At 38.2% G+C, this 23,207-nt stretch overlaps 1 protein-coding gene across 1 annotated transcript in view; it reads right to left on the bottom strand.

The window, feature by feature from the left end:
- LOC126183563 (uncharacterized) overlaps window positions 1–23,207 on the bottom strand; it is a 51,384-nt gene that overhangs the window by 25,484 nt on the left and 2,693 nt on the right. The window contains exons 2-4 of the mRNA XM_049925641.1: window positions 23,096–23,158; window positions 14,414–14,594; window positions 7,228–7,372 (exon numbers count right to left, since the gene is read on the bottom strand). Coding sequence (XP_049781598.1) covers window positions 7,228–7,372; window positions 14,414–14,594; window positions 23,096–23,158 — 389 coding nt within the window. The remainder of the gene's footprint in view (window positions 1–7,227; window positions 7,373–14,413; window positions 14,595–23,095; window positions 23,159–23,207) is intronic.

Raw genomic sequence — 23,207 nt, 5'->3', positions numbered from 1 at the left:
TTCTTTCAGGAGTGCTAGTTCTGCAAGTTTCGCAGGAGAGCTTCTGTAAGGTTTGGAAGGTAGGAGACGAGGTACTGACAGAAGTAAAGCTGTGAGTACCGGACGTGAGTCGTGCTTCGGTAGCTCAGTTGGTAGAGCACTTGCCCGCGAAAGGCAAAGGTCCCGAGTTCGAGTCTCGGTCGGGCACACAGTTTTAATCTGCCAGGAAGTTTCACCTCTGTAGTTGTTACAATCTTTTCTGTTTCCATGTTTAAAGATTGGTGTGATTACTGCTTTTGTCCAGTCTGATGGAACCTGTCCCGACTCCCAGGCCATTTCAATTATCCTGTGTAGCCATTTAAGACCTGACATTCCACTGTATTTGATGAGTTCTGACTTAATTTCATCCACCCCAGCTGCTTTATTGCACTGCAATCTATTGACCATTTTTTCCACTTCCTCAAATGTGATCCTATTTCCATCATCATTCCTATCCCATTCTACCTCGAAATCTGAAACATTACTGATCGCATTTTCACCTACATTGAGCAACTCTTCAAAATATTCCCTCCATTAAGTGACAAAAATAAATCAGTATGTTGAGATAGGGATTTCTCGACTACAATTCAAGTGGCTATATACTGTGCTATATTACTTGAATGTTGTTCTCTATGGAAATGAAATATAACATTATCCATAATAGAATTTGTCAATTGAATTGATGTTTCAATGGTTATGAGTAAGTTTATGAGGTTGATAACTTCATACATTTCTATGCTAACAAAAAACATTATATTCAGAAACAAAAATTCAAATACAGAAGTAATAATTCTGAATGGAATGACACACATTATGCAGTTACTACACATCCATTCAGAATTATTACTTCTGTATTTGAATTTTTGTTTCTGAATATAATGTTTTTTGTTAGCATAGAAATGTATGAAGTTATCAGGAGCATTATTCAAGTGTATTCAACCCAAACTGGACTCAAATTTAGAAGGAGTAAGCTTCAAATCATTGTCTGTCTATTCAGATTTATGTTTTCCTGAACTACTTCTTGTAAATGCCAGAATCGTTTTCTGTGAAGTGTAAAGACTACAGCAGAGTCCTCCCCATGTCCTTCTCCAGCTGTCTCTAGTAATGACTGAGACATTAAACTATAACTAAGCAACAATCAAGCAACATGGCATAATTTTTAAGCCCATAGACTTATGTTGGGGAGGGATTAAATCCTTGTATCACACCCTGATTCAGTTTCTTCATAGTTTTTTTAGACATGGCTTAATTTGAAATATGGTCCTTTTATAAATCAATGACTTAGACCCTCATACAACCTTCTTCAAATGAACAAGTGCTTCATTTATAGTTACCTCACTTGCAATTTAATATTCTTCTACCACCTCATTGTCCCCTACCATGTCTAGGAGCTCTTCTTTTCTGCAATGACTACTCTCCTCATTGACAGTAAACTCAAACTATATGGCATATTATATATGAGCAAGTATGGCTGCTGACTGCAGTAGCTTGCTTAGCAGGTCAGTGGGCATTCACTTTCTTATTTGTATGAGGGCAAGGTAAAAGGTTCTTGGCCTGCCAGTGAGAGATTTTTTAAAATCAAAAATCATGCACTTTTTGTTTTGTCCCCTTGTTCAAGATTTCCACTATGTGTTGATTACATCCCTGAAGTGTGATTTTTTAAGTTCTCAATAAACCCATTTATGTCTACTCTAACTTCTTCCTGTCACTCAAAATATTTTCCCATGCCAATTTCTTTTTAGGTCTGTGAGTACTATAAGCACACCAGAAGATGTTACACCAGTTTTTAAGCAAGTCAGCTACCTCCAACATTACATCCTAAACTACCAGAATTGGCCCACCTACCACACTAGCAATGAGAGGGCTGATGTTTGTCACTTGGAGTTTGCTACTAATGTTGCACTTGCATGTGAGGCATTTTGTTTTGCTCTTGTTTTATCCCTCATACCTCTAACAATGGACATCTCATGGCACAATCATAGTTGGTAGACATCAGAAGATGCCAAATGTTGTCAACATGGTGGATGTTTCAACCACTTCATACTCAGATCCCTATCATTTCCCCATTGCCAACAACTTTCAGGTCATTTGCAATGTCATGATTTTTTCTGGAACATTTCAGACTTCTTCACATATATTTTGTAATGCAATTGGTCCAGAAGATGTTTTAAGTATTAGCCAGTCATTGTTTTACTCTTTGAAAGGTAATCATGGCCAACCCTTTGCACCAGAGAAATTTACTTCACCTATTTTGGTGCAAGGCAACATCATTATGCCACTGATTTGCTTACTGTTTTGTTTCTCACTTAATATGGTAGATCAAGCTTTCATCTACAGTAACAAGTCAGGGCATAATATCACTGAAAAATTCATTTTCATATTTGCTTTTGGTCAGTATTCTGCAAATGTGACACATTTACTGCACAAAACCTTTTCATTATAAATACCTTTTGTGTGCAGTCTATTTATACACTGTCCCTAATTTAGAAAAGTTTCTGTTGTTGCTAGAATTCAAAACAAAGTATTTAATTATGACATATTTTTCAGGTTATTCACTTTAATGAAACACACAATGCATGGACATTTTAAATTGTTGTATGAGTAAAACTATTTTCTAGATTAAGTTGACACTTGAGTTGTATTACTATGCAATTTTTACCATCATATTTTCATTGTAATCATAATTACTTCTCCTGACCAGCAAGCTGGGTGTGATTCTATGTGAGTCTCTTCAACATTGTCCAGTCACGTTATTGTGACCATCTGTCAAAAGCCTGAATAACAACCTTTTGCAATGCAGACCACTGCAAACATACACAAAAAGAGTCACTGAGACTCTCAAAGGCACAAACAGGGATGTGGAGCCATGCCACTCCAGTACCATGGCCACCTGTGCTTGGTTTCTCAGCTGAGAATCCATGGTGCAAACAGCCCAGTCAAGGTGGTCCCACAGATTCTCAGTTGGGTTTAAATCTGGGGAGTTTGGTGTTGTGCCCAGGGGAGTTTAGTAAACTCATCCTGGTGTTCTTCAAACCACACATGTACACTGTGAGCTATGTGAAATGTTACAATGTCCTGTTCATAGATGCGAGTGTGCTGAGGAAAAACAAACTGCATGTAGGGGTGGACACGGTCTCCAAGGATAGATGCATACTCGTGTTGATCCACTGTGCCTTTCAGGATGATGCCATCACTGAGGCAATGCCGTGAAAATAATTACTAGGCTATAATGTTCCTTCCTAGTTGGAGAGTATTGGCTTCAGACATTTCACACCGTAGACACCAACAACCATATGTCCAATGGAGCATAAAACATGATTCATCTGAAAAGGCCACCTGTTGCCACTCAGTGGATGTCCAATTACAGTACTGGCATGCAAATTCCAGCCTTTGTCACTGATGGACAGCAGTCAGCATGGGTGTGTGAATCAGGTGCCTGCTGCTAGTCCCATTCACATTAGCTGAATGGTTGTTCAGCAGACACAATTGGTAGCCCCTTGGTTCATCTGGGTAGTCAGTTGCGCAACAGTTGCATGTGTATTTACCCATACACATTTCCACAGCCTTTGTTCACCCTTGTCATCTATGCCCCATGGTACATCACAGTTGCCGCATTACCAGTTTTTGATAGCACTAGTTTGCCATGCATGGTATATTTTAACCATGGCTGCATGCGAACAGTGTACAAACTTAGCCATTTTGGAAATTCTTCCACCCTTCATCCAAAAGCCAATGATAATGCCCTTTTTGACATCAGGTAAATTGCTACGTTTCCACATTATGACAATGACTGCACTGTTTTTCACATTCCTCTGGCACACATTTTATACCCTCCACAGTTAGTGCTACCACCTGCCATCTGTGAGTAGTTATTGCATGATGATGTTGAACATAGACAGTGGTCACATTAATGTGAGTATATGTTGTATTATGCTTTGTTAATACACAATTTATGTTCTTGTTCATACACTGATGCCAATTTATATATATAATTTTGAGGGCCTTGAAGATCTGATTCTCCCTGTAATCACCATAATGTCTTTCTCTTTTTGTCTTTTCAGGTGCATTTTGATAAAAGCATACACAAGGTGATGTACATAGAACCACTATTGTCATATGAACATACCACTACAGTCATTCTACTTCAAGGATTTACAGTAGTCTTTTTATGGTCCTAGTTGTTATTGGATATCTTCAAAGTTTATATTATCATTGTTTGTCCTTTGTATATGAGAAAGTGGAAGTGCTATTGTTGCCTTGAGATTACTCTTTGGTGGCCTACTAATTTTTGATTATATCCAAACATCACTGTAGGTAGAAAATATGCTCTGCATAAGCAATACTGCAATATGTAACATGCTAGATGGGGGAATATGGAAAAATTTGTACTTTGTTTCCATTCTTTTAGTGTATGGTATATCTAAAACTATAATGCTACCTAAGTTCTGAAATTTCTCCCTCTTCTCTCTCTCTCTCTCTCTCTCTCTCTGTCTCTTTCTCTCTTTCTCTCTCTCTGTTCATTCTCAATTTCAGAACAGACTGTTGGTAAATTTTGGCTAAGCTCTAAACCCATTGTATTGGTTTTTTCTGATTTTGAGACCCATCCCAATAAGTTCTTCATGTCATAGATTTAATTTAGCTAGCTCTTCAGCTTCTGTCACACCCTATACCACTATATCACAGATAAAGTGTATTCTGTCAGCACATGTGAAGTAAAGACCACATCATGATTAGTTTTGTGACTTGATAACTCAATATTTCACAATGAAGAGTATTCCCAAGCATCAACAGCAGTACTGGACATGCCAGATTTTGTAAATATTGTGTGAATCACGAACCAATGCAATAAAAGATCGTTTTCTACATTAGGAGCTGAACTGAGCAGATACCTCATTGGAATACATCAGTCTGAATATAAAGGGTTTATTTGATGGTTTTTCTATCAGAACTTGTGTTGTATGACAACAAAGCATTTCAAAACACAGTCACATAAAGACTTATTGAACACATTTTTAGTATGACATTTTATAATACAGCATAAAAAAATTTACACATCAGTGGTTGAAAGTGTTACAGAATCACTACATTCAAAAATATGGATGGAAATATGACCTCCCACAGTGTTTTACTCCCTCAGTTGGTTCATGTATCGTGACTGTAGAAGTTAAAATTTTGTTTGAGTTAAACTTGGAAAGTTTGGAGTGAAACAAGTGAGAAGCACAAACTTTGAGTAATTCAAAGGGATGTGTACAAAAAACATCTTGGTAGTATACTGTCTTAAAATACAGCGAGTTGAGTTCTATTTTCCAGTGGCTATATAATTTTAACTTCTCATAGATGTTCAGATCTCTCGTGAAAGCAGTTTTTTCTAGAAGGAGATGGAGTGTTTCTAAAGCTCTCATTTTCAATATGTTAAGCAGTCTTGAATCTGTTGATGTATACAAAATGTCCTTTGGAATTTTCTCTGTGCATCTTCAGCAATCATTATTAAAAGTAATGCAGCTTCATATGTATTGATTTACAGAAGTCAAATCTGAGTAGTTGGAATTCTGGGTATAACTGACAATTTAGCTGGTGTTGCAGCTCACATTGATGAACAGCCACCAAGTGATGATATTTGAGCACTCACAAATGTTATTGGAAATCATGTGAATAATATCTGCTATCATGTATTGTGTGAAGATAGCTAAAGGGATTAGGTATTGGAGGTGTGTGTTGTTGTTCTTTGTTTTTTTTTTTTTTTTTTTTTTTTTTTTTTAATAGCTTTTAATACTTCATCCATTATGGAGTGATGGTAAACAACTTATAAGTTAGACCTGAGACTGTGTTTCAGATGTATCTGATCTTCTGTTCTTTAACTATTATCATAGTAAAATTGTTTCCCTCTTCAAATTATTCCAATATGTGCTTACATGATACTTTCACAATGTTCAGAAAGATAGTTACAAGTAATTTATTTGTCTCCCAGTTCTTCTCATGAAACACTGTTTTCAGAAAAACATGTTCAACAATTTACCAACTAGGACTAACGTTGTGTTATTCCACCTTCAGTGCAGATTCAGTAGATTTTCTTAACCTGGCCACATGAATTGACTCATATACTTTAGAGGAAGTGAAATCAAAGTAAACAACTCTGTCAGTGCATTTTTTTCCTATAACACTTTTTGAAGAGAGGGATGATGATGCATTACTTTTAGTCTCTAATTGTTATATTTACTTTCCAAACCTTGTTGAGTATTCTGTACTACAACTCCTGACCAGTCTCGTCAAGTGCTTTGATTGTTTCTACAGTGATATGATCTGATCCACTACCTTATTGTTTTACACTTTATATACTGCTGTCGTCACTTGTAATCGGGACAAACAATTTGTATTTACATTGCCAAAATAATGCACTCCAACAATCAAAGAAGTATTGCTCTCCCCAATTCCTATCCCTTGTCCAAGCTATGGGAAAAGGTCATTATAAAAATAACAGAGGATCAGCTGAAAATTAATGGATGATGATGGCCTGCTGGAATGATTTTAGCCATAACTGATCAGGAGAGGATCAAAATGTACTTATAAGTTGAAAGACGAGCCCCAGAGTTACAAACATAATGAAAATACATCTTCAGTGATATTGATTACAACTTTGGGACAGGCCAGCATCCTGCAGTGACTGGTCATATTTTCAGCAAATAACATTAAGATTTTTTTAGATGGTCGGATATGCATGGCCATAGCACAAGATGTAGACCAAATGTCTTAGTAGGTTTATACCACTCCCAAAAATTCAGAAATGACCTATTCAACTCAGGAAACTTCGTAAAAGCTCTGTGTCTCATATAAGATAGGAAATTAATGCATGAAACCATTAGAGTAGAATACATAATTTCTTCTATAAACTAAATAAGTTATTTTTCAGAAATTAACTTACACCATTTATAACCATTATTAAAAGAAATTCCCACAGTTTAGTAAATAACTGAAGCATGATGTAATTAATTTCAATTCCAAATTAATTTAATGTATTTAAATAATTTGTTTGTTGCTACAAAAATTCAAAAGCAGTAATTTCATTTTTTGGTAAAGACCTACAACTCAATTACTTTTACGTAACATTGCAGCCCAAATTATTTTCAGTAGGATTTATTGGATATTGTGTGAGTGTGTGAGGGGTGGGGGGAGGTGGAATGAGAAAATTGTGTATGTGCAGATTATATTTACCTGAGAAGCTGATAGACCAGCATACAAGAAAAAATACATATTAGAATTCCAATAACAGATAATCCAAATAAAGCTCGTAAGCATGAGTAGAGTGCTCCATGGATGACATCACAGTCTGGTGTTGAGTTGAAAACATACCGTAAACCTGCATGAAAGGAAAAATTTATTTCTAATTAATTTTTTCAATAAAAGAACTACTCAAACATTTATAACACTCACCAACATTGCTTAGTTCTTAGGAAATTTAATTTTAATTTTTTAATGAATTAAAAAATGCCAAAAATCATTCAAAAAGCTCATATAGGCTCATTAAGAAATTGTTGTTTCCCACATTAAAGCAGTTTTGTTAGCAGGATATATATAGAGGCAAAATGCTTAGCTGCCAAGAAGTATCAGAGACACTATGGTTGAAAATCAGAGGTTTCCAAGTGAAGAAACGGTTAGAGGAAACAAGATCAAGCCCTAAATCAGTAGAAACATTACCTAGGACTCTGGACACAGTGAGATAAACCTGTGGGTGATTTTCGTAATGAAATCCTGGTTATTCTTGTTTAATTTAATAATTTCTTCTTTTTTGCGCTATCCTATGAAGGATCCTCTGGTTCCAAAAGCTATTTGATGCCTATCTGTGCTGTTGCTTGGAGGTTAAAAAATTTTCTATGTAAATCAAATTGTAGTTTAATTTTTGTGAACATTTTCCATATAGATATTAATAAATATGACATTATTCTTCACACAGTGTCAGTTACTGTCCAAACGAACCAGTAGTGTTTTTCTTTAATCATTTTTAAGACATATTTCTTAGTTGAATTATTAATTTTGCTAGAGAGAGTAAACATATCAACTGTACATCAATATCCAGCTATTTAGTGATACTGTTTGCAATGTAGAGCATGATGAGAGGAGGAGTGAGGGGGACAGAACAGAAAAAAAGTGTTTGCTTCCTGATAGTGAGCCTTTGCATTGAAAAAATGTACAAATTAGATTGTAAAAAGTTTGGCATCTGAGTTTTCATTTTGTATTGTCATTTATTATATAGACTTGAGATGATAATTCTATTTTGTTGTTACACAGTGCCATTTAAAATTCTGATATATATAAATATAGACACACATGGAATGTTATAGTATGTTAAGAATGGTACTATCTACAGGGTGGTTATAATTAAAGTGCAGCTACTCTTGGGGGTCCAGTGCAGGATTTAATTATCATTTGGCAATAAAACTTGGTAGATATGTTAATACATAAATGTGGAGTAACTTACACTGGAAAAAAATTGGTTCCAGTTTTGCTCATCAGGTGCAAATCTGCTGCTATGCACAGTTTGTTTGATGGTATGACATCCATGCTGTCATTTGACAAGCCATAACATGAGTGGAAAGTATGGCCGTTGAGAAATCAAGAAGAGAGACTGTGCACTGCTAGTGAATTTTTTTTATGTGAAAAGCAGCAATTTAAGTGTTGCAGTGAGAGAGTATAACTGACTGAAAGGCCTGAGGAGAGGCCCAATATCATTAAATGAATTAAGATGATAATGAAATTAAAATCCACAAACAAGCTTGGTGTGGCACCTAGAGAAGGAAGGCTGTAATTGACCACACAGCACATGCCCTGATTAGCGCTAGTGCTCATGCAGTGTCACAAAAACTGTCCAACCCACGGCCAATAGCATGAAAAGTTTTGTGGTCTATTTTACACAGGTACCTGTACAAGATCCAGATGGTGCACCAACTGAAATCCTATGATCTACACAAAGTTCTGAATTTGCTCTTCAGTTTCTGGCATGGATCAAAGTTGATGACGTGGGTGGTCAGGAAATATTGTATGGAGTAATGAGACACATTTTACACTCCAGGGCACAGTGAATACACTGAACTGTCAATTTAGGGGCACTGTTAAACTTTGTGTTGTGCATGAAGAGCCACTGCATTCAGCGTATGTGACTGTGTGGTGTGTATTCACAAGCACCTTTAGTCTTGGCTAATTTTTCTTTGAAGACAATCTGCCTCTCAGATGCACCATGACTTCTGGTGATTATTGAGACCTCCTTGTACAGCAGGTGATTACTGCTTTGGAAGAGCATAGTTGTGTTGAAAGCACTGTTTTCATGCAAGATGGGGCAACACCTCATGTTGCATGCCTGGGGAGAGATCTGTTTAATGCAACCTACCATGAACATAGCTCCAGAGGTTTTCCACATGCATGGTCGGCAAGATCACCTGATCTAAATCTGTGTGACTTTTGGTACTGGAGATATCTAAAAGAATGGCTTTACCAGGGATACATTTGGCCTCTCCCTGTTCCGTAGGCCAGTATAAAGGAACTCATTACTCAGATTCTACTGAATCTGCTGTGAGAAACTGTTGATTGCATCATCATCGTAACTGCCGTCTGCTTCACGTCTGCTGTGCAGCGAGCTACGTACAGTATTAACAGTATTAACTGTATTTTTCTTACTTGTCACTTCTTCTTCCGTGTGTTTTTGCTTTTAGGAAGCTTTAATTGTCGAGTGCTAGTAATAGTGTTCCATAGATTTTGTGTTAATTTTGAATACAGTCAGGGAGAGTCCCTTCAGTCAGCCATAGTGCCAGTAGTGTCAGTGTCGTCGTAACTGCCATCTGCTTCACATCTGCTGTGCAGCGAGCTACGTTAATTTAAGTATTAACTGTATTTTTCTTACTTGTCACTTCTTCTTCCATGTGTTTTTGCTTCTGGGAAGCTTTAATTGTTGAGTGCTAGTGATAGTGTTCGGTAGATTTCGTGTTCATTTTGAATACAGTCAGAGAGAGTCCCTTTAGTCAGCCAGTAGTGCTAGTGTTTGTTTTGAATACAGTCCAGAGACAGGTAGTGCTATTTTCATTGTTTTCTATAAGAAGTGTCTAGTAACCACAGTTTAGTCAACTATCAACTGCCTTTAGTGAATTAGCAGTCTAGTTAAAAGTTGATTAACTCTCAACAGTAAATTGATTTCTTAGGATGGATAGGATGTGTGACTGCTGTGTACGGACGCAGGAGGAGCTGGCCACTGTTTGTGAACAGCTGAACGTGTTGATGGCCACGGTCAGCCATCTTCAGGCTGCTGCCTTGGAGTGTAGCGGCAGTGGGGAGTCTGGTGCATCACATGGTACAGCCCAGGTGTTACATGCTTCACCCACTGTCCATGCTGTCGAGACATCTTCGCGGGTACCGGGCATGGTTGGGCCACCCTCTCCCCAACGGGAGTGGCGGCTTCAGCGGCATTAGCGGCGCACGAGGCGGAGGGTCAATGTGGAGGCTGGCCGTGTGGCATCGCACGCTCTGCCTGTGAGTGGACATGTGGCCGCTCCTTCAGCAAGGTCCAAGCAGGCACACAGGGGGAGGGGTTTATTAGTGATTTGGAGCTCCAACATTAGGCGGGTGATGGAGCCCCTTAGGGAAATAGCGGAAAGGTTGGGGAAGAAGGCCAGTGTTCACTCTGTCTGCTTGTCGGGGGGGTCTCATCTGAGATGTGGAGGAGGCCCTGCCGGCTGCGATAGAGAGCACTGGGTGCACCCGACTGCAAATTGTTGCTCATGTCGGCACCAATGACTCCTTCCGTCTAGGTCCAGAGGTCATCCGCAGTTCATACAGGCAGTTGGTGGAGTTGGTGAAGGCGGAAAGCCTCACTCATGGGGTGGAATCTGAGCTAACTATTTGTAGTATCATTCCCAGAACTGGTTGCAGTCCTCTAGTTTGGAGCTGAGTGGAAGGCTTAAGCCAGAGGCTCAGACGATTCTGCGGAGATCTGGGGTGCAAATTTCTCGACCTCCGCTATCGGGTGGAGAAATGTAGGGTCCCCCTGAATAGGTCAGGCATGCACTACACACAGGAAGCAGCTAAAAGGGTAGTGAAGTACGTGTGGAGTGCACATGTGGGTTTTTTAGGTTAGAGAATTCCCTCCCTAGGCCTGACAAGACGCCTCCTGAGACGTGGCAAGGTAGGAGTAAGGAAAATGCAACAGGGAATAACAATATTAATGTGGTAATAGTAAACTGCAGGAGCATCTATAGAAAGGTCACAGAACTGCTCTCATTAATAAACAGTCACAATGCCCACATAGTACTAGGGACAGAAAGTTGGCTGAAATCAGATGTGAACAGTAATGAAATTCTAAACTCAGATTGGAATGTATACCGCAGAGACAGGCTGGACGGTGAAGGGGGAGGTGTGTTTATAGCGATAAGAAGTGCAATAGTATCGAAGGAAATTGACGGAGATCCAAAATGTGAAATAATTTGGGTGAATGTCACGGTTAAAGCAGGCTAAGACACGGTAATTGGATGTCTCTATAGGCCCCCTGGCTCAGCAGCTGTTGTGGCTGAGTACCTGAAGGATAATTTGGAAAATATTTTGAGTAGATTTCCCCACCATGTTATAGTTCTGGGTGGAGATTTTAATTTGCCGGATATAGACTGGGAAACTCAAATGTTCATAACGGGTGGCAGGGACAAAGAATCCAGTGAATTTTTTTAAATGCTTTATCTAAAAACTACCTTGTACAGTTAAACAGAGACCTGACTCGTAGCGATAACATATTAGACCTTCTGGTGACAAACAGACCCGAACTATTTGAAACAGTTAATGCAGAACAGGGAATCAGCAATCATAAAGCAGTTACTGCATTGATGATTTCAGCCGTAAATAGAAATGTTAAAAAAGGTAGGAAGATTTTTCTGTTTAGCAAAAGTGACTAAGAGCAGATTACAGAGTACCTGATGGCTCAACACAGAAGTTTTGTCTCTAGTACAGATAATGTTGAGGATCAGTGGACAAAGTTCAAAACCATCGTACAATATGCATTAGATGAGTATGTGCCAAGCCACTGTACGGTGCACAACAGAGGGTACTGTGTGCCACTACTGGTCATTTTCTTTCCTGTTCCACTTGCAGACAGAGTGAAGGGGTTCTAGGTGCTTCAGTCTGGAGCCGCACTGCTGCTGCGGTCGCAGGTTCGAATCCTGCCTCGGGCATGGATGTGTGTGATGTCCTTAGGTTAGTTAGGTCTACGTAGTTCTAAGTTCTAGGGGACTGATGACCTCTGATGTTAAGTCCCATAGTGCTCAGAGCCATTTGAACCATTTGAACCAGAGTGAAGGAAAAACAACTGTTTATATGCCTCCGTATGAGCCTTAATTTTTCATATCTTAACTTCATTGTCCTTATGTGCAACATATGTTGGCGGCAGTTGAATCATTTGGCAGTCAACTTCAAATGCCAGTTCTCTAAGTTTTCTCTATAGTTTTCCTCAAAAAAAAAAAAAAGTGCAGTCTACTTTACAGATAAACCCTACTTTCCTAAAATTCTCCCAATAAACTGAAGCTGATCATTTACCTTCCTTCCCTACCACATTTCTCACATGCTTGTTCAATTTCATATTGCTTTGCAATGTTACACTCATATATTTAAATGAGGTGACCGGGTCAAGCAGGACATTGCTAATGCTTTAGCTGAATATCAAGTGTTTGTTGTTCCTACTCCTCCTCATTAACTTAGTTTTTCTACAATCAGAGATACCTGGCATTCATCACACCAACTAGAAATTCTGTCTAAGTTGTCTTGTATCCTCTTACAGTCACTCAACTTCAACACCTTACCATACACCACAGCATCATCAGCAAACAACCACAGATAGCTGCCCACCCCATCTGCTAAATCATTTACGTATATAGAGAAGAACAGCGGTCCTATGACACTTCCCTGAGGCACTCCTGACAATATCCTTCTATCTGGTGAACACTCACCATTGAGGACAATATACTGGGTTCTATTACTTAAGAAGTCTTCGAGCCACTCATTATTCATACCTTCATTAACAGCCTGCAATAGGCCACCATGTCAAGTGCTTTTTGGAAATCTAGAAATATGGTCTCTCCCCTTTGCCTTTCTTCCATAGTTCTCAGTATATCATGTGAGAAAAGGCCAAGCTGAGTTTTGCATGTGTGATGCTTTCTAAAGCCATGCTGATTTGTGGACATGATCTTCTCAGCCTCAGGAAAATTTATTATATTTGAACCCAGAATATGTTCAAGGATTGTTGGAATAGTTTCCTCCCTCTGTCAGAAGGGCTGTTGCTGGCAATGTTGAGAGGGCAAAGCAGGTCAATGATATCCATCATCCACTGCATGATCATCAAGATGCAGTCTGTTGATTGAAAACTAGAAAGAGCTTCATCACTTGGACACAGCCACTCTAGCGAACACCTGAGTCTAGCTGTATCACCAGTTGAAAGAGCAATCTGCCACTGGATAACCCTGCAAAGGAAGAGCTGGCCCCAGGAAATGATCTGTTTGGAAATCACACAGTCATCTTAAGGTGGATGTTCCCCAATGACAGACGAAAATGTAAAAATGGGGCATCCTTCCAGGTGGTGGAGACATGCCCTGCAAGAGCAGAACAACACAAGATCTGGATCACTTGCTCATATGCCCTCTACTGGAACAACCTTGCACAATGCAAGACTTGATCAAGGCTAATATCAAGGCCATCAGAATTACTGTGTTCTGGAAATGCCAACTGGACACAGAAATAAATGAATGAGCAATCCCAAAATTTCCTATATAATACTTATATTAGCACTTATAAATGCAATACCATTTAAGATATTTATTCATTTTATAAGATTACATTTACAAATACTTTGACAAGGTGGCAAAAGTGAACTGTAGGAAATGCTGTAATTTTGGTTAGAAAATAAATCCCTTGTTTCTCAAGCATTTCATTTCTGTGGTAAGAGAGATGAAAATTTCGGTGCCAGTGTACTTAATACTTCTTTCAGATTCATAGTACATGTCATTCTTGTATGTGGTGGATATTTCTGGATACAGAAAAAAGCACATGAGAGAAAACAAGCAATGGTATGCATCCCCAACTGCTGAAATAATTTGTGACAAGATATTCTTGGACTCAGTCTAACAATGATTCTACTCGTTCTTTTCTGGATGATGCAGATTTTTTTGAACAAGAGAAGAGTCCTCACCCCCCCCCCCCCCCCTCTCCCAAAAAAAAAGTTCCACATAATGGACAATGTGTATACAAATAAACCTTGAGAATTGATTATATAGCTTCTTAAGCTCAAAAACCATTTAAAATGTTTTTATTTAATTTTAATAAAATGTTACTCAATCAAATACAAAAAATTTAAAATATTGGATAAACTCAAGGAACCCACCTTCCTCCATTTTGTCTGATGACTGTAGCAAAGCAGAATAGCATGTGCAGGTCTGTGTCTTTTGTGTGTACATAGATTCACGTAGAGTTTGGAGCCTACTCATATGTATAACTGTTGTGCTAATGGTCACCACAATACACAGCACACTGCCAACTAAACAACATATCCCACACAGCTTGATCTAAAACAAAACAACAGTTTGTAAATTACAGGTTGTATTTCATTATAAGAAAGGATACAACAGGTAGGAGAGGGCTGTTAGGGGACTCCTAAGGGTATAACAAAATGTATTACATTTTTTAACTCTCATATACATTTCAGCAACAACTCTTTCAGCATACTGCCTTCCATTTATAAATGAAGTAATTCAAGATGTGCAATAACACACACTTAATAACAGCCACAGATAAAAGTATTTGTAAGTAACAGTGATAAAAAAAACTAAGTATTTATGAGTAGATTTTATCTATTATCATCATTTCAAATGTTTGTGGATCTCAAGTTTGAAGAGTTCAGTGATAGGGTTGTTGTCATCAGATTTGACAGCAAGACAGTGCCAACAGTGGTAGCTCCAGTGTACAGAGCAATGTCACAAGCCACAGATGAAGAGAGAGAGAGAGAGAGAGAGAGAGAGAGAGAAAGTATATGACGATTTTGAATGGATAATTCATTAAGTAAAGGAAGATGAAAATCTGATAGTCCAGGGAGATTGGAAAGCAGTTGCAAGGGAAGAAATAGAAGAAAGGGTTATGGGAGAATATGGGCTTGGCACTAGGAATGAGAGAGGATAAAACCAATTGAGTACTGCAATAAATTTCAGTTCATAATAATGAATATTGTGTTCAAAAATCACAAGAGGAAGAGGTATACATGGAAAAGATTCAGAGACATGGGAAGGTTCCAGCTGGACTATGTCATGGTCAGACAGAAATTCCAAAATTAGATGTTTGACCGTAAGACATCACTGGGGGATAAGCCTACTCAAGTTGGTGTGTAGAATCTATGAAATTGGCAACATACCATTAGGTTTTCAGAAAAAATATCATTCACAAAGTGCCAAAGATATCAAGTGCAGATAAGTGCAAGAACTATCACACCATCAACTAACAGCTGATTTTTACAAGCTGCTGACGACATTATGCAGAAGAATGGAAAAGAAAATCAAGGATTCATTATATGATGATCAGTTTGGCTTTAAGAAAGGTAAAGGAACCACAGAAGCCTTCTGACAGAGCAGTTGATAATGGAAGCAAGGCTAAAGGAAAATCAAGGCATGCTTATAGGGTCATCAATCTAGAAAATGGTGCAATATATTTACAATTCTGAGAAAAACAGGAGCAAGCTTTAGGGAAAGGTGGGTAATACACAGCATGTACAAGAACCAAGAGGGAAAATTAAGACTGGAAGACCAAGAATGAAGTGCTTGGATTAAAAATGGTGTAAGACAGATATGCAGGTATTAATCTATACAATGAAGAAGCAGTTATAGAAATAAAAGAAAAGTTCAAGAGTTGGTTAAAATTAAGGATAAAATGTATCAGTGATAAGATTCCCTGATGATATTTCTAGCCTCAGTAAAAATGAAGAAAGATTATTGGATCTGTTGAACTGAATGAACAGTTTAATGAGTACAGAATATGGATTAAGAGTAAACCAGGAAAAGACAAAGGTAATGAGATGTAGCAGGAATGAGAATAGCATGAAACTTAACATCAAAATTGATGATCATGAAGTAGATGAAGTTAAGGAATTCTGCTATCTTGGAACCAAAATTAACCAACACAGACAAAACAAGGAAGACATAGGAAGCAGATTAGTACAGGCAAAGAGAGCATACCTGGCCAAGAGAAATCTACTGGTATCAAATATTGAGGAAGAAATTTCTGAGGATGTACATTTGGAGCACAGAATTGTATGGTAGAGAACTATGGGCAATGGGAAAACCAGAACAGGAGAAAATCAAAGGATTTTAGATGTGGTGCTAGAGTGGAATGTTGAGAATTCGGTGGACTGATAAAATAAAAAATGAGGAGGTTCTCCACAGAATCAATGAAGGAAGGATCATATGGAAAACATTGACAAGAATAAGGAACACATTAGCAGGACATGTATTACAACATCAGGAAATAACCTTCATGGTACTAGAGGGAGCTGTAGAGGGTAAAAACTGTAGGGGAAGACAGAGATTTGAATACAGCCAACAGATAATTGAGGACATAGGGTGCAAGTGTTAGCCTGATATCAAGAGATTAGTGAAGGATTGGAATCCCTCACAGGCTGCATCAAACCAGTCAGAAGACTAATGACGCCAAAAAAATTTCAAAATTGGGTGTGAAGTCATGTACTTAATTTGTGCCCATTATACTGCACTTTTGTATGAATTTCTTACAACTTTCTTTCAGGCCATTTATTATTTCATCATTTGCTTTTAGTACTGTGCTGTTGTGTTTATGATATTGCTTTTCCTACAGTCTTTATACATTATTTCCCAGGTTGTTTTACAGACACAACCGGCAGAACTTATGTAACAAGCATATGGTAAATATAATTTTATAACAATCTAGGATAACACCAGGATCAGTGTCTGTCTTACTTTGTATGATGTGAGCTTTGATATAGGCCATCATTTTCTAGTTTACTATTTGCAGACTTTACAAAGCTCAGTTCAACATAAACTATTATGAAGAGACAGACCATTAGGTTGTGGTTTTGCCTCCTAATAGTTATAATAGTGAATTTTCGGTGTGGATAATTCAGTTTTCAAAGGCTATATGAGATTACTTTCTTAGTTGCAGCAAGTTATTGACATAGAAAATTTGTAAAAATGTTTTTTATTCATGTTGCTTAATAATATTTGATCACAAACAATTTCCATGTAAAATAGTATTACTGTTGGAAACTCTTTATAGTGAAATAACTGTGAATCATTCCATAAAGCATGTTCATTAGTAATTACGAATACAGCAGTCATGTGGTCTGTCAATGAAATTGCTGTGTTTCCTTTGGATTTATGACATGTGAGCACTATTGTTACAGGTTCTTGCATTTTTGTTGCATGTGACAGCAGCCACAGATCTAGTATATTTCAGAACAGGGCAAAAACTTGATAGTCGTACCTCCCCCCCTCCCCCCTTTCCCCTCGAGTGTTTGAGATAGGACATCAAAATTTAACAAAAATTTGATTTTTCAAAATCATGTTCACTTTGTAGCCCACTTCTTCCTGAAGAGTTTGATACATAAAACATATATGTTCGAGAAAATGGAAGATGTTATTTAGTCTTAAGTGTGCCAAAGTGCAGTGCCATGCCTCTTCACACAACATTCTTCTATCTCACATCACTGTATTTCACTCTGTGGAATTCAAGCATGTATATTTTGTAATGGAAGCCATGAAACCTATATTCAGGACAGTGGAAATTAAAATGTCCTATGGTGCCTCTCCTGCTCCCATTGACTGGTCTGACATTCTAACCCCCTTAAAAAAAGCTCATAATTAATACTGGGTGGGATTATTTGTAACCAGGAGAGTAAGAAATCTTCAGAAACTTTGCTTTCTTTATTGGCTGTTAGCTAACAACTTTCTGTTTTGAGTGCTATAAAATTTAGTATATGAGTGTTGCCCACAATGTAATGAACGGATTTTTTTTCTTCAACAATTCTTTATTGAATGTAATGAGAACTACACATATGAAAGAATGATGTCTTATCTACACACTCTATTTTTCCACGTAATCTCCTTCCCATTCTATAGCCTTTCTCAAGCGCAAAACAAGGGCATCTATGCCTTGTCGGTACCAATCCTTGTCCTGGTGGTGGAGCCCGTGCTTCACTGTGTGAATCACCTCCTCATCATCCTCAAAATGTCTTCCACAAATGGCATCCTTTAATGGCCAAAGCAAGTGGAAGTCCAAGGGCTTGCAGCAACATGTCAGGTGTGATGGACGTGGATGGTCTCCCCAACCATTGCAAATTGTGGGGCTCTGACAAACTGCCTTCTGATGATCTCAACCTCATGCCCAGTGACTACCTGTACTTCTGTCAACAGCAGATTCTCCATAGATTTTGCACAAGTGTTTGTGAATATTACCCACAGTTTCTTTCTCTGCAGTGAGAACTTCAATGATGGCACATTGCTTGTAACATACATCACCTACAGATGCCATTTTGAAACTGTAGCAGCTACACTATTTGTCAGTAGTGATGAAAGCTTGGTCCACTCATTCAGGAGACTTTAAATAAGACGTACATAATGTTTTGCATTTCTAGCATCGTTTTTGGGTGAGAAAAAAAAAATGCCGTGTATTACTTCCTGGCAACCCTCATAGGAAAGATTAAACCAGCAAAGACAAGAGACAGGTAAGGCAGTAGACATTTTTTGAATCCTTATGTCCCAGCATTTTCTCTCTCTGTAATCTTGCTACAGCTTTATACAGCATGCTTTCCTTTCTGTGAAAGAACCTATTATCTCATCAACATTTGTCAAACACTTTTCTACATGAAAAATCAAAATGTCATTGTCTAATACTGAAAAAGCTGTTAATACAAATAGTACCCAAGACAGGTGTGGTTTCTCAATTTGATTATGTCTATTTTCTCAGTGTTGCTAGATAAAATGAAGTAGGCCTTTCTAATATTGCAGCAATTGTAACACATGCCAAATAAGCGAAACTGTTTCAGAACAAATGGTCATTTTTATCTACTGTATTTACATAAATAACATGATAGAATATAATTCATGAAGTACCAATATCAAATGCTTAACAGACCTACTACAAGCAAAACATTTTATGTTAGGAAACAGTTTCAGATTTCATTCATATGCTCCAGTTTATCAAGCATGAGATCAAAAAGTAGTATTACAAAATTTTATATAAATTTGGAATTGTCATAATTCTTCCATACAATTTGTGTGATTCTGTAATATTCCTGCCATTGTCAAAACTTATTCTCTGGTTAGCTTCACTAACCCTGCCAGAATCATCAGTTTAGTTATCCTGCATTTATTCTCCATTTTTTTATTTTTTTACTTTTTTAATATGTGTTCATACAACACATTTCCATGCTATTCTGAGAACAGAACTTAAGTGGCTGCTAACCAGGGACTGTATAACTGGGGCCTAGTAGTGTAGCAATCTGGCAAAAATTTTCTGTCAAAATTTCATTTCATATGTAATCTTTCGTAAATCTTAAAATTTCCATTCAGTAGTCTGAATCTATGCATTTCGCTAGTAATTATAGCAATGTTGATCATTCTCATACCCAATCAACCACATAAACAAACAGTGATTAGCATTCACCCATGCAGGTTTATTCAGCTCATCTCTTATAGACCTGACCCCTTTTGTCTGTAGGAAAGTTTTTATTTCTAGATGCTATGGGGATTCCCCTGGCAGAGATGCGTCATAAACTATGCACAAATTCAAAAATCAACTTATGATCTGTTCAGATAGCAAATTAGAATGTGTTCACAGATGTTCAAAATCCAATATGGATGCATTTGAATATCATATGAACAACTGATAGACCAACATGTGCTAGATGCTAGGTGCTTTGCAAGAAAAGTTTTTTTTTCTTCAAGAATATTAATTTGGCACCCCCTGAAATTGCTGCCCAGAGCAGATACCTTCGTTTGTGCCCCAATCCCCGCTTCCCCCCCCCCCCCTCCCCTCTCCCGGATCTGGGTCAGTATAGCATGTGGCAGCAGTGAAAATGCAGAATTCTGAGAAAATACTGTAATTCTTTGACTGTGGTTGGCCAAGAGATCTGGTGGATGGCTTTCACTTTGTGAGGTAGTGGCAAGGAGCCTGACGGGAAAATATGATGGCCAGGAAAGCCCACTTGCGATTGACTGAAGATCATTTTATCATGTTCAGTACCACCTGTTCTAGCCACCTGAATACCTCAACGATATGTTGACAATGCTGTTCTAGCGAGACTGAAAATATCAGCATGTCATCTAAGTAGGCGAAACAAAAGGAGAGCCCTTGTAACATAGAACTGATGGATCTCTCCCAAGTTTGCATGACTTTCTGGAGGTAAAATATCATGAACTAGCTCTCAAATAGGCTGAACAAGGTTATTATGGCTGTCTTCAGAATATTTGTATGTAGGCCTTGGTGCACACTGTACAGGCAGGTGCAACTCATCACATGGTTGTAGTTGCAGAGCAATGGCACAGGCACTGTATGGGCATTGAAAGCTCTGTAATCACCATAAAGCTGACATGTACCACACTTCTCTGAACCAAATGCAATTAAAAACACTGCATGCCATATGTTTCTATGGAGAAACTGTTGATAACAGTCAGTCAGAATGACATTGGCTGCCTACAAGGGCGTATCATGGTACACGGGTGTACAGGAGCAGATGCACAGATTGGACCCTGTGTCCACTAAATATTTCAAACCTGTCCGTTGGGCAGTTTTGAACAGGTGCTGCAGCATAGATCAGATGAGGTACCTACATACAGTGGCACACCTGTTTCCCAAATTTACTATGATACCAACAAATTTCTTGTTGTGGTTCAGTCACTGGTGCAGAAGTGGTGGATGATGGCCTGCCACTTGAGCATCCTCAGTGACTTGGCCAGCCTCAATCACTACTTGCATCACACTGAGACAATTATTGACTCATGTGCTGGGTCAACACGTCCACTTTAGCTGTCAGTGCATCATAGTCTACATACGATGCAGTTGTTCATGTGCTTGTGCACTGTATGGTTACCATACTGACGGGTGCCGCAGACATAGCATCTTGTACTGTATCCACTAGGTCCAACACTACATCTGGAGACATATCTAACTCAGATGCTATAATCCCCTTAATTGGAGACAGCAAACAGCTATTCCAAATAGTTCATAGCAGGCTGTCTGGATCTGTACCAGCATTGATCTTACTCTGCAGGTACTGGGATGGTTTGTGGTCCACAATGCCCTCTTGTGTTAAAACCTGATGGAGGCATTCTTCTAGTGAAGCTGATACTTTCTGATTAACTATGTCTTCAGCCAGTCATATGAATTGCTTTCAGGCAGTGTGGTAATTACATCCTGCACCTCAGTGACATACCAGTGGTTGAGTTGACTTATGACCAATGTGAACTTCACAGACTCCACAGTGATACCCAAGTAGAAGAAGCTAGCTTCAACTTGTGTGAATCAGAGGGCTGGATTGTGAGACCAGAAGGGCAGCAATCATGCTGTGTGTCTTAACACAGGGGAATTCATCACTACCAAGCATTCCACCATCTCATGAATTACCTTTGATAGTAACATGTCAAATTCATGCATTATGCAGGCAGATCATTTTGGGGTCATCACTTCAGCCATTGAGCTGTGATCCTGCCAATCCAACTGTAAATCTCACATAGAGTTATGATTAATTTGTACAAATGACACCTTCATTCTGAAGTAATAATAACTTTGTTCATTGTTGAAACTGGACAAAACAGTGAAACTCGTGAGCATCATGAATGCAGATATATGTGCTAGTCAGGAATGAACAAAACTGCTCTGTTTACCATAACTAAAATGACCCAAGACAATGATAATTCTTTGTCGAAGAAAGAGTGTACACAAAACATAAAACTTCCATAGGTCTGAGAATAAACAGAACATTGGAAACATAATAGGAATTCTGCACTCCTGGAAGCTAGCGCAAAAATTGTTTTAACAGCACAAAGTTTATAAACATAAAAATCACACCACACATGCATCACACTGCACAGACACGCTGACAGCCATGATAACTACACATGATAACTACATAGTATCAAAACTATGACCCAACTTTTTGCATGGGGTCAACTGCTGGGGGCTGATATCTTGCAGGGGCACTTTTTTCTCCACAAAATATGAGGCCATGTTCCCTTGTCAGTAGTATCATAAAATTGGAATTTATTCTGTGTGTAGCTCACAATACAAATGAAGACAACAATGAGAGATTCCCCAGTTATTTAATTATTAGCATTTAAAGACAAATATTTTTATTAGTACCAGTACTTCACATAGTGGCTACACTTGTTTGTGCATTCCCTATATCATCAATAAATTGCTGCAATAGCCTCTTTAGTTAACTACTCATGTATCCATGTCACTAGCATTGCAAATATAATGGGAGCTGTTCATTATTGTTAAACTGAAGCAGAAATGACATGATTTTCGTAGAATTGTCAGAATTTGAAAGGCCACATTTTTTCCACTAGGAAATTCTTGTGGTTAAAAGACTTGATGAAACAATTATAATCATACACATTAGCACAATAACAGAAAACCAGGATGGGATACAAACAATTACAAATTATGTTATGGTGCCAACTACTCATCTTTTAGTGAAACATATTAGTACTGGGAAGACCAGTACAAAAATGCTGAACAATGTAACTCAAGTTTCCAACTTTCATTCTTATACAGAATGCAGCACACTCACATATAATGCAAAATAGGTTTGGGTGAATGTGCTCATGCATACATGCATGTGCCTGCATGTGCACAGGCTCCATTTATATGTTTGCAATCACTCACAGCTTTAGGCAGATCAATATAAATAATGTACATTTATAAGTACCTTTATGTACACTTAATAATATTCCCTAAGTAGTACTAAAGAGTTTCTAATACAAATAACTGGTGCTAAGGAGGAAAAGTTCCCTGCCATTTAAGGACTTCAGTGCAGTGTTTTGCTTACCAGGTATTCGTAACGATTCTTCCTACTTGCCAAACACATCACAATTAATCCAGTGACAATGAGCTGGAAAGAAATAAGAGAGGAAGCTTGTTTTAGTTGTATTGCATTATGC

The sequence above is a fragment of the Schistocerca cancellata genome, chromosome 4, assembly GCF_023864275.1.
Source record: "Schistocerca cancellata isolate TAMUIC-IGC-003103 chromosome 4, iqSchCanc2.1, whole genome shotgun sequence".
Taxonomy (NCBI): domain Eukaryota; kingdom Metazoa; phylum Arthropoda; class Insecta; order Orthoptera; family Acrididae; genus Schistocerca; species Schistocerca cancellata.
The sequence above is the reverse complement of the archived record's forward strand: the minus strand, read 5'-3'. Positions and strand labels throughout refer to the sequence as shown.